At 49.5% G+C, this 12,824-nt stretch overlaps 1 protein-coding gene across 3 annotated transcripts in view; it reads left to right on the top strand.

Annotated features, from left to right (window-relative positions):
• The window catches only part of LOC105482965 (family with sequence similarity 107 member A), a 63,663-nt gene extending 51,904 nt beyond the window's left edge, over positions 1 to 11,759 (top strand). For all 3 annotated transcript variants that reach the window (XM_011743500.2, XM_011743490.2, XM_011743507.3), the window contains 3 exons: positions 6,271 to 6,445; positions 8,482 to 8,638; positions 9,157 to 11,759. In XM_011743500.2, the coding sequence (XP_011741802.1) occupies positions 6,271 to 6,445; positions 8,482 to 8,638; positions 9,157 to 9,264 (440 nt within the window). In that variant the 3' untranslated portion in view covers positions 9,265 to 11,759. The remainder of the gene's footprint in view (positions 1 to 6,270; positions 6,446 to 8,481; positions 8,639 to 9,156) is intronic.
• Positions 11,760 to 12,824: the final 1,065 nt, after the last annotated feature.

Genomic DNA, 12,824 nt, shown 5'->3' with positions numbered 1-12,824 from the left:
ATGGACAAGCAGCTCTGCTGGGGGCTTCCGAGCATCGACCAGAGGCTGCTGAGAGATCTGGAGGTGGCTCCCAGATACACTGTTCTTTGGCTGCTGGCCAGTGAAATACAATTAGGCACTTTCCCCATGGAGAGGAAAAAAGCCAGAAGGGTCAGGAAATCCAGTGACCATGCTTGTCACTTTTACTGAATGCCTCTTTTTCGTTTGCCAGTCGTTATTTTGAAAGCCTCTCTTCTCTGCCTGCCATCCCATTAAATGCTGAACCAAGAGGGTCCTGAATGTGTTCTGAACTCAGCAGCTTGAACAGTAATAAGGAAGTGGGGGCAGAGGAGGGAAGGCCAACAGCTGGTCCTCTCCTAAACGAGACCAGCCTGAGGCCAGACAGGCCTGTGGATTCTAGCTTAAGCCCAAAGCTGCTGGGGCCAGGCTGGGTCTCCCCAGGGAGAGTCTGTATTTCACATAGGCTATTAGTCCTCAAGTTAGCAGGCCTCCATGTTCTCACCTATAAAATGGGCTCACACAGCCTCTTCATTGGGGTTTCTTGACTATCTAGAGAGAGAAAAGGGACATAACCCTGCTTTGTCAACTAAAAGACATTTTGCACCTTGAAGACAGTGGAGAGATAGAAAGAGCACTGAATTTGGCGTCCAAGGTCCTGGCTTTGCTGCTTACTCTCTGTGTATCTTGAGACAAGTAGCTTGGCCTCTCTGAGCCTTAGTTTTCTCATCTATAAAACGGGGTACCACTGGCTGCCTCTGAGGGTGATTTAGAGATCCAGATCAAATTCGAGAGGTGACCACAGGATTTCTTCAGGACAGAAGTACCATGGTTTGTCTTCAGTGAGTGTCACTCTGCCAGGTGCTGGGCTAAACACATTGTGCCATTGTATCACTTCATCCTCCAAACTGCTCCGTGAATAGGCTACTATCCTTGCTGTATAGAGGGTCAGAGAGGTTAAGCTACTTGTCCAAGGTAACACAGCTGGGAAGGGTTGCCACCATGAATCAAACCCAGTCTGTCTCCACTAAAACATCTGCTTTAACCATTGCTTTACTGGCTCATGTGTCATTTGTTACAACTGATGCCATCAAAGACAGAAATAGGACTACCATAACAGTGGAGAGGCAAGTGGAAGGGTCACTGAGGTCTTAGACAGAATGGGGTATGGCTATTGTCAAGATGAACTGGGCCCTGAGACTCCATCAGTGCAGCTCTCCTTCTGTCTCTCCTTACTCTCTCCTGTGGGTGGGGGCACCAGTGTTTGGTTTCAAATCTGCCACCCTGCATTAGCCATGCATGCCCCAGTGGCCCTGTGCCCTCTCCCTGGGAGCAGCAGAGATCTCCACTGAGCCTTGCCTGGTGTGGGGCCAACGTCCTGTGGAGCCTCTGGCGAGGAGCTCTGGGACCTCTTGAGTCACCAACAAAACCAGGGAGGAATCAAGCAAGGGGCTCCCAATCTTTCCTCGGACCTCTTATTATCCCCACCCCATGAAAAACAACATCAGTCCCATAGTCTGCATATTGAGAATTATTTGCCCGTCCTATAGTCATGCAAGACACTTAGTAGCTGTCGCCTACTGGTGGCCCCCACCTCATGCCCAGCTCTTTAGCTCATCCAATCTTCACAGCATCACAATTCTACAGAGGAGCATCCCAGAAGTTAGAGAGCATCCCAAGGTCACACAGCTGCTAAGAACTGTGACCTTAATCACATTTGCTCACAATAACCAGGCCCACTACAGTCAGCTGAGATCCTTCAGGGCCGAAGCAAATAAGTTTGTGTTTTGGGTTAACTCCATGGTTTGCAAAGTTGGCTGACTCTAGGAACCACCTAGGAAGCTTTTAAAAATCCCCAAGGTCAAGCCACCCCCAAAGCCAATTAAATCAGAATCCCTGTGGTGGGACTCCGGCATTGGAATTTTTGAAACTTCCTGTGGTGAGGCCAATATGTAGCCAAGGTTAAGATCCACTGATTTAACCAGTGCAGTTTCTGAGGATGAGAAGTCTCCATCTAGGACTAGGAATGGGATTTATTAATAGTGATTGTTAATAGCAGCTAACAGGGTGGTCACACTGCCATTCCAGGGGCACCATTCACAGTTTAATCTATAGGAGTTGAGGACTTGCTGTTGTGAGGTACATAACCGGCCTGTTGTATGTGGCAGCCCTGGTAGCCAGCGCCAAGTGCTCAACTCTATACTAGGCATTTGCCAAGCACCTTGCAAGTATCACCTCGTTTACGATACCACAACTTCATGGAGAAGGATTCTAACATAATGCTCATTTTGCAGATGAGGAAACACCAGATCAAAAGCAGCTGTCCCATCTCAACTCTGCTGTTCAGTGGGAAACAGCCATAGACAATAAGTGGGCGTGGTGTGTCCCAGGGCTATGGGATTTGGTCCAAAGGCTGTAGTTTCCAGGCTCCAGCTCCAGAGGGTAGGAAGGCACAGACAGAGCTGACATTCAAATCCAGGTCTGAATGACTTCAGCCTCCTTATCCTTCTGCTTCCTCCTGCATTTCTTTAACAGCCATGAAGAATCCAGACAAGCCACTTACCTTTCTCCTTCATGATTGGCCTGCTCCTCCCTCTCCCTGCTAGCTCTTCTCCTGGCTGTTCACCCTTTTCTTTCCAGAGAGGACCTGTCTAATGCCCACTTCCCCTCTTAGCCCCTCGATGGCCACTCCCCAGATGGACCCCAGAGTCTTGGATCTCTCGGGACACTCAGCAGCCTTGGGAGCCACCCCAGTCCTCTGCCTCAGGAGGCCCAGCTGACCACCCAAGACAGCCTGGATTTTCTTGGCCTGGCACCTGTGCTTCATTGAGTAGTCTCTTTTATAACAGGACCTGTGTGAGGTTCTTCTGCCCAGAGACCCCGGTTAAATAAATTAAAAGGTAGGAAGGCTGGTTCAACTTTCTAAGTCCTGGGGGTCCCCAGAAGCCCTCCTCATCCCACCCCTCGTAGATGTATACATGGATCTCACAGGGGTTGTTTGCTGTGGTTCAGCTCCCTGAGCGGCAAAGGCAATGGTTTTTCCCCTGCAGCCCTGAGCTAAGGCACCAGCCACATCCTTCAGGGTTCCTGCCTCACCCACCACACCAGCCTGGCCTCAGGGAAACACCTTCATCTGGAGGAAATCATTGAGCCAGGGCTGACCACAGATTGAACCTGGGGTGCAGGACTGGCTTTGTAATTGACAGGGCCCAGTGCAAAATAAAAAAGGAGGGCCACTTGTTCAAAATGCATTTGACATTTCAGACAGCAACAACAGAAGATCAAACCAAACAGGGCCCCTCTTCCAAAGCAACCCTGTGCGACTGAGTCCGACTGGCCCTGGGGCAGCCAACCCACTGGCTGGCCAGCGACTTATGTATGGGGCGAAGGTCTCAGCCAGGCCAATCACAGATTTTTTCCCCTGGAATTTAATGGGAGAAAGAGACAGAGACCACCCACTGGAAGTGAAGGAAACCAAAGTCATAAAACATCCCAAGGCCTCTGACAGTTTCCCCACACAGCAGCGAGAATGACCTTTTTAAAACTGAATCAGGCGCGCCTTTCCCTGACTTGAACCAACCCGTCCACCCTCACTCCAGACGCTCTCCCAGTCAGTCAGCTCACAGCACTCCCAGCACACTATGTCTTTTTGTTCCCTGAACAGACCCAGCTTGTTCAAGGTACATGAGTCACACATGCTGTTCCCCAGGCCCCAAATGGCCTCCTTCCTCATTCTCAACTGTCAGATCTTAACGTTGCCTCCTCAGAGAGGCCCTCGCCATACCTGGCTGACAGTGGGTCCCTCCTTAGTCTGTATGGGAGCCTGGAGCCATCTGTGGTCTTTCGTTTTCATTGGCTTGCGTATGTGCTGACTGCTGGCCTCCCTAGCAGAGTGTGGGTTCTGTGAGTGCTGGGACCTCACTTGCTTAGTTCTCTTCTGTGTGTCCAGTGTCTACTGCAGTGCCAGGAAAATCACAGGAACATGAACATTTGTGGAATGCATGACTATTTTTATCATTATGCACTTTCTCAGTGGTCATTGCCATTACGCAGGAGCTCTTGATTTTGTGTACTTATTTTGTATCTGGCCACATTGTTGAACTCTCTCAGTTCCAAATGCGTTTCTGTTCATCCATGTGAGAATTCTGGTTATATGGCTTTATCTATGCAAATATTAAGGCTGCCATCTCCTTTCCTAAAGTTATCCAACTTAATCTATTTCCAACCTTATCACTTTGGCAACATACGGTGAGTTTTTTTAATGATGGTGCAGCTGATGAAAAACAAGCAGCTCTGGAAGATTTGTGGGGCACAGAGGGACTAAGAACAGGTGAATAGCCAGGGAGCCAAAGTAGTTATTAAAGTGTGGCATAAGCTGAACAGGAAGAGAGCTGAGGTCACGGGAAGGAAAGAGCGTAGCTGAGAATTACTCAGTCAAAGGATGGGTGACACTTGACAATAGGAATAGTCAGCAAAAGAGAGAAGATCTCAAAGCTCCAATCTGAATCCAGGTGTTCTAATGCATTGGCACCCAGAGAGCTTGATCCCACAGACAAGAAAATATCCACACTAAAAACAGAAAGGGGAGCTGATACAGCCAACTTTGTATTTTGTCAAATGCCCATTTTAAAGTAACTCTAAATACTATTATGATCACCTTTTAAGGACCAAAAAATTAGGAAGGATGTAACCTGAAAGCAAACAGCCTTACAAAAAAGATGAGGGAAAAAAAGGGAAGTTAATAAGAATTCTCATTTTAGAAATGGTTCTGAGAATATGAATTCGAGAAAAAAATTAACATGTCTATGCTCTGACATTTCACCTGGCTACATCCAAAATACCTTATAATAATTAACACTTTTTCCAGATTACACAGCACCTTTACATATGTGGTCTTACTTGCTCCTCCTAACAGCAGTCTGTGATGGATCATCATAGAAATGCCAGACACGGGTCTGGTAGCCACCATTGCAAAGTAGAGTCTCCGGTTTGATGCATAGATTCCCGATATGTCACCTTGCAATGTGCACCCTGTCAAACCTCCTCCTCTGTATTTTCTGACCCCAACAAGCTGTTTGCCACTTCCAGGTTTTCACACATCCCTGTTCATCCATGAAACTGTATTCGGGCAGAGAATGGTTCTCATCCCCTTCCCAGTGTGGGGGAGGAAATGAAAGTCTGTCCACAGGCAACATGGTGGCCCTCAAGCGGGGGCTGAAGCCTGGTATTTGAGGTGGGGACACACTCCCTCAGTTGCCACATGAAAACCACATGCCACAGGGCACTGGTTCCCCAAGACCAAAGAAAACTTCAAAAGTTGTATTGGCAATTACCAACAAATGTGCAGACACTGCCAACTGTCAGAGCCTGGCAAATAATAGGAGCTCAACCTCTGCAAAGCTAGACTCATGAAGAGAGCAGAGCTAAAGTCTAAATTTTCATTGAAATTCCTATAAGCAGCTAATGGCCAGGCAGTGTCTATACCTTTGAGGCGTTTTAAGTCAGTCTCTCTCTCTCTCTCTCTCTCTCTCTCTCTGTTGTACTTGCTTTTGGGCATTTCAAGGATAAGGAGCCAGTTTGTAGAAGAGGGAGCCCTTGTGTCTAATTTTTAAGTAAATTGACAGATTTCAAACTGCTGTGGTAGAAGTAGGGCCATTGAGTAGCCAAACATTTGACAACTATCCCTTTGCTATTAGGGACACAGCAGTCTCTGAATTTCATACACTCCTCTTTGATGTGAAGACAATGAAAAGCTGAACAGTTCCACAACAGAATTTGGAACCGTGAATAGAGTTAGATAATAAAGGGTAATACTTTCGTTTTATCACTGCATTTATCCAAATTGTTTTTAACAAGTACATATTACTCTTTTTAAATATATTTTCATTTTCTGTTACGAGCTCATTGAAAAACAGAAACTCAAACATAATTCCTTTTATAGTGGGAGAAAACCGTTGTTTGCAAAGTCAAGCCAAAAAGTATGCATGTGTCAACCCATATTTTGTGACCCATTATCACTTTACTTCTACACTCCAGAGACGTCGCAAACATCATCTCCAATTCTCACAGCCCTGTGCATGCGTTCCATTATGATTTCCACTTTATAAGTGAAGAAACTTAAGGCTCAGAAAGTCAGGTAGCTTGCCCAGGTATGCGCAGTAGCAGGTGGCCAAGGTCTATCTGACATGAAAACCTTGCCCTTCAACTGTGCCCCATGGGGCAGGGTGAGATTATTGGCTCAGCTCTGAGCTACTCCCCTGCCCATCTCCACAGCCGCCATGTACTCAGAGATCCAGAGGGAGCGGGTGGACATCGGGGGCCTGATGGCCCGGCCAGAATACAGAGAGTGGAATCCGGAGCTCATCAAGCCCAAGAAGCTGCTGAACCCCGTGAAGGCCTCTCGGAGTCACCAGGAGCTCCACCGGGAGCTGCTCATGAACCACAGAAGGTAGGGATGAAGCCCTGCTGCCTGGGCCCATCAAGCACCTGGGCCTGTGGGGGATGGGGAAGGTACCCCTGGAGGAAAGCAGAGCTGGCTACCATCCTGGGGCTGCTGGAGACTGAGGAAGGTTGAGGGTGCCCCTCATGATCACCAGCAAAATCTGTAAAGACCCCATCCCCAGTGGGCCCCTGGGAACCAGATGAACCCAAAAAACCCTGTTCTCTTGCCCAGCCACCCGCTTCATGCCCACACTCCAGATACACTTACTGAGTGCCTACTATGTGCTGGGCACTGAGCCCAGACCTGGGGATACAAGAATGAATGGGACCCAGTTCCCGTCCTCACAGACAGGGACGGGTGCATAGCCAGGCAGTAGGATGGGTGCATTGATGAGGGTGTAAATAGGCCTGAGACCCCAGAGGAGGAACCCGAGAGGGGTCTAAAATGACTTCACAGGAGCGCTGCTGCCTCAGCTATGACCTGAAGGGGGACTGGAGTCAGCCAGGCCTGGAGGTGGGTGTTGGATGGCAGAGGGAACCTCATATGCGAATGAACAGGAAACAGGAGTCACTTACTGTGCCTGGGGCATCAATTGTGTGGTGCAGGCCAGGGCAGAAGGATGGACTAAGGAAGGGTCTACAGCAGGGGCACAGGGTGTGATGGGCCCGTCTGGTGAGGTGGGGGGATGGGGGAGCTCACAATACCGAAGGGGGCAGGAGTGTTGCAGAGGCCCAGGATGGTGGCTGGCTCTTTCGTGGCAGGCCGTGGTGTGCAATGACAGAGACGAGCCAGAGGGGCATCTGGGAGGAGGCAGGGGTGGGATGGGGCAATTGATGGGATGTGAATTGGAGAAGGGGAAGGCTGAGCGTCCTCTGGGAGGACTGGGAAATACTCCTGCTCACCAGTAATAGCATCAGCCCAGCGTTGCTTTCAGAGCTCCCTCTGCTGGCTGATTCTGGTATTAGAGCCGATTGTGATTTCTGTTCTTGTTTTCAGCTATGTGACTAATATCCTAGCAGTTATCATTTTGTACACTGAGTCGCTTTTGGTTTTGTTTTCAATTAGTATTATAATATGAGCATTTTCTCTGAGTGGCTTTTAGATTCATCCCTTTAGTATCAAAAAACATCACGACAATCAAAAACAAAAGCTTAAAAAGAGAAAGTATTTGTAATATAAACAAATTTTATTTTTAAAACTCACGTATACAGAAAAAAATTAATATATTCAGATCTCTTAAAATCCACAAGGAAAAGATGAATAAAAAGTAATACAGTACAGCCAGATGTGGTGGCTCACACCTGTAATCCCAAAACTTTGGGAGGGCGAGGCAGGAGGATCACTTGATCCCAGGAGTTCAAGGCTGCAGTGGGCTATGATTGCACCACTGCACTCCAGTCTAGGCAACAGAGAAAGTCCTTGTCTGTAAAAATAATAGTGATAATACAGTTAATTCACAAAAGAAGAAATGCAAATGGCTGGTAAACATATCAAATGTTGTTCCATGTGACTAATAAAGAAACAAATGAAAAACAGATATTACTTCTTGCCTACCAGATTCTCAAATATAAAAAGATTGGCTGGTGATGGTGGGGAGAAATAGATGCTCTTGTACACTGTTCACAGGAGGATACACTGGATAAACTTTCTCAGGCACAAATAGATATATGTACCTCAAATCTTTTCAAAGAGCCTGACCTGGCAATTCTACCTTTAGAAAAGTATCCTAAGAAAATAACCAGAAATAACGTAAAACTTGGTCTCTGCAGTCAGACAGGCCTGGGTTCAAATCCTCATCTGGCCCATCTGTAGCTGTGACCTGGACTGGTATCTTCAGCCCTAGCAGCCTCAGTGTATCTTCAGCCCTAGCAGCCTCAGTTTCTGTCTCGGTGAAATGGGACAGTAATGGGTCCACCTCCAAGACTACAGGGAGGATTGCACAAGATAATATTGGGGGTTGGTGTCACCGCAGGAAGCAGCCCTGAGGCTGAGGGAAGCGGGAAGGTGATGGTCTCCTGACAGCTCCCCCTTCCCCACCCCAGGGGCCTTGGTGTGGACAGCAAGCCAGAGCTGCAGCGCGTCCTGGAGCACCGCCGGCGGAACCAGCTCATCAAGAAGAAGAAGGAGGAGCTGGAAGCCAAGCGGCTGCAGTGCCCCTTTGAGCAGGAGCTGTTGAGACGGCAGCAGAGGCTGAACCAGGTGGGTGATGGGCACCCAGTCAGGATCACGCATCCTCCAGGGCTGTCCTCCAGGGAAGAGCTCTGCTGTGACCACAGCCAGTAAGAGGGAAGAGGATCAGCAGACAGAGCACTGGACTAAGAGTCCACGCCTGGCCTGAGTCCTCCCTCTGCCATTCACTTTGCTAGGTCCTTAGGGTGAGTGGTTTCCTGTCTCTGAACCTCAGCTTCCTCACTGGCCCAGTGTACTGCACGCTGGTTCTGATTTCATTCTTACAACTGTCTTGCGTACCAGGTGGCATTCCCGTTTTAGAGATGGGGAACCTGAGGCCCAGAGCAGGTGAGTGATTTGAACCAGGCTTCACAAGGAGAACTCAGTCTCATGCTCTGTGCCCCAGCTACCAGGCTAGTAGCAAAACTCATCCTCAGGTTGGTTCTGTTTCCCCACTCAGTGGGCCCTTGGTCCAAACTCCGTAGGTTTTCGGAGTAGCAATCCCCCTAGCTCCACCCACTTCACCCCTCTGCTTCTCCCTCCTTCAGCTGGAAAAACCACCGGAGAAGGAAGAGGATCACGCCCCGGAGTTTATTAAAGTCAGGGAAAACCTGCGGAGAATTGCCACACTGACCAGCGAAGAGAGAGCGCTGTAGGGCCAGCTGCCAGGCTCAGGCCACCACCCACCCTGGCCTGGACACCCTCCTCCAGCCCTTCTGCACCTGGCAGCCCTGGGCCCCAGGCCTTGGGACGTCTGTGATGTTCCCACCTGCTTCTGTAGAAATGTGTCACCCCAGAGGGCCTGGCTCTCCCTGGGAGGCTGGGGCCCCTAAGCTCCTAGGCTTTTCCTTCCAAGCACCCAGACCTTCTGCTCCACGAGGGAAAACTTGCATCCCTCCCTGCAGGGGGTTCAGAGCCCAGCACAGGGGGTTTCTCTGGCAGAATTGAGGAGGAAGAGGCAGCCCTCTGGCTTGACAAGCCTTCTGTTCTGCCCGGGCCTTCCCACCAGGAATCTCCAAGGCTCCCCAGGGCCCCGCTTCTCCGCGCACCCAGCTCCTAGGTCTCAGAGAACTCCCCCACCTGTGATTTTACCTGCAGCCAGCAGAGCTTAGCTTCAAGGACACCCGCCACCAAAGCACTGAGGGGAGGACGGGCAGGGCAGACCGCAGGTGGCCTTGTTGCTGCCATCCTGACCAGGTGGGAGGACACTAACAAAGACAGCTGTTTTGGGTGTTCTCCCCTCACCCATGCTTTCATCATCCCCTCCGCACAGCGCCCACCGCCACCCCACCCCCGCCCCATCCAGGCCTTCTAACCACACCTAGCCAGGGCTGCCACATTCCTGCGCCCAGAAGTCTGCAGCAGTGCCTCACAAACTTGATTGTGCATGCAAATCACTGGGGATCTTGTTAAAATACAGCTTCTAACTCAGTAGATCTGGGGTGGGGGCTGAGATCCTGCATTTCTAACAAGCTCCCAGGTGAGGCGGAGGCTGCTGGTGTGAGGACCATGCTGTGAGCAGCAGGGCGTGAGTGCCCAGGGCTGGTATGTATTAGAAATATCACGCCTGAAGCCATCGCTGGCCCCCACCTCCCGTGGACCGATGCCCCAGGGATTCCCACCCCACCTCTGCAACCCCAGGTTTTCTTCATTATCCACCCCACCCCAGACTCCCACCCCCAGGAATTCTCCATGAAGACTTTGGCCTAGCAAATTGTGTTGGTTATGTGAGTGTTGTTTTAATCAGAGATGTATGTGATTGCCAATCTGCATTTCTTACCAGTGTGACCACACTGTTATGATGCAAATCTAGCCAAAAAGAAAAGAATTTTTTTTTTTTTTACTTTTTCCTACAGTCTTATGGAAAGCAAATATACAATGATTTCCAATAGGCTTCTGGAATAGAAACAGTGGTTTGAAGACCCCACTGCCGCCTTTATGGACTGGCCCCTTTGAGTCTGAATCCCCCGCCTCTGTCACCTCAGACCCAACCCCTAACTGGGCCAACTCCAATGAATTCACCCATTTTTCTTCTTCAGAAGGCGTTTCCTATGTGAGACCCACTTATTTTAACCTTTTGCTCCTATCCCATTTTTAAAGAATTAGAGAATAAACCAGGCCTGTTCTTTTCCCCTGAAATCCCTGCCTCTGGCTCCTAAACCCATCATCTAAGGTGACAGAGCAGTGCTGGAATAGCATCTCCTTTCACTTCCCCCAAAACTGCCTCAAAGAGCTGCCACTGGCATGCTCTCTGATTCCTGGAAGCAAACGTGGGACTGCCGGAGGAAAGGGATTGTCCTGGTCTTACTCGTAACTGGGTGGTTTGAGGGTGACTGAAGTCGTGCTTTTCCTGTGTGTGGCCAGCACAGGGCTGTAAATGCAGATATTCCGCCCGTGTGCATATAAAGTCAAGCTCAAAGAGGCTCCTGAATGTGACTGGCGTGCTGAGAATGTGGTTATGCTGTTTAATGTATGTCAGGTGAGGGTTACGCTGAAGATGCACAATCCCTAAAATAAAGATCACCACATCCCCAAAGAAGCAGCCCTCGGGTCCATGTGTTGTTCAGACATGTGAAGAGAAGCAAGACAGAGGGTCTCAGATAGATGAGGGGTCCCCAAGGGAATGCCTGGGGCTTTACCCAGTGGTCCCCAGAGGTGCTCCATGGAGGCAACAAGTCTTTCCGTGAAGCCCCAGAAGTAGAAGGGACCTCAAGCACCACGCCCTCCAGGGCAGCCGTGCAGAAGACCTTGGTTCACTCTTCAGGGGTCGTCCCAACTCCATATCTCCAGCCACTCCAACTGTGGAGGCTGTAAACCCAGATTCTCACTGTTCCAGTCTCCTTTGCAGCATAGGATGGCTATGTGATTCGGTGTGGCCAATGAAATTGAAGAGGAAGTCTACAGGGGCTTCTGGGAAAGCTTATGCTTTTCTGATAAAAGACACAGGCATGGCTAACATCTCCCTGGCCTTCTTCTTTCTGCTTTGATTGAGGGTGTGATGCCTGGAGCCACAGCAGCCACCTTGCTACCATGAGAAAAAGGCCAAGAGAATCACAGAGTCATTGACCCTATCATTATTTCACCAAGCCAATGCCAGCCGCCATCCTTCTCCATAATTATTGTAAATAAAATAAATCCCTCTTTATTTAAACCATTGTTGGTCAGTCTCTGTTACTTGCAACCAAAATCATCCCTAACTGACAGAGAAAGCCAGTCCCTGCCTGTCCAAAATTACCTGCAGGCTGTGCTAAAAATCCAGATTCAACTTTCCCATCAGAAGCCTGTTGGATCAGGATCCCCAGCTGCAATGCCTGGGATCTGTTTTTCTGTACCTTCCCCATATAGCCTACCTAGCATGAGTCTGAAAACTGGTACTTGGACATCACTAACGCACACATCATTCACCAAATATTTATTAAGTGCCTGCTCCGTGCCAGGAAGCATGCCATGGGCTGGGGCACAGTGGAGAACAAAGGCTCAGTGCCTCCCCCTCATCTGATGACGGCAGTGGCCTCCTCCCAACTGGTCTCTCCTACTGGCCTTGTCTCTACACCCTGTTCTCAACAGAGGAGCCAAAATGATTTTCTTCCAGTCTAAGGCAGAACTTGTGACTCTGCACAGAGCCCTCCCTGGGCTCCCAGTGGAGTCTCTCCTGCATTCCAGGTGGTCCTGTAAGTCCAGCTCCCTCTTAGCCTCCGACCTCCTTCCTGCACTCTCCCACTCGCTCACACAGCCCCAGTTGTGCTGGCCTCCTACCCTCTCCAGGCATGCCTCATCTCCATGCCTTTCCACCTGCTCTTCCCCAGCCAGGAGTATCCTTCCCTCCAAGACCCCGGCCCACTCCCTCACTTTCTTCATGTCTTTCATCATGCTTCTTCTAAATGAGGTCCACCCCATCTAAAATCTCAACTTCGACAGTCTTCCTCTGCCTGCCTTGCCTTCTTTATCCTCTTTACCATTTATCACCATTGAACATATTTTATATTTTACTGATTTGTCTCGTGTGTCCCTCCTAATGATAATGTCAGCTCCATGAGGGCAGAGATTCTTGTCTGTCTTGTTTACTCTGAATCCCTAGTGCACAGGGCCTAGAGAAGGGTGCTCAGGAAGTGTTTGTTGAATGAATGAATGAGAAACCCCTTCTCCCTCTGCAATACCCCTAGCCTTCTCCCAGGTCCAGCCCATAGCAACCAGAGAAGGCGCCACCTGCCTCCTT

This window comes from Macaca nemestrina, chromosome 2, assembly GCF_043159975.1.
Source record: "Macaca nemestrina isolate mMacNem1 chromosome 2, mMacNem.hap1, whole genome shotgun sequence".
In the NCBI taxonomy this organism is placed as follows: Eukaryota; Metazoa; Chordata; class Mammalia; order Primates; family Cercopithecidae; genus Macaca; species Macaca nemestrina.
This window is presented reverse-complemented; position numbering and strand designations above follow the sequence as displayed.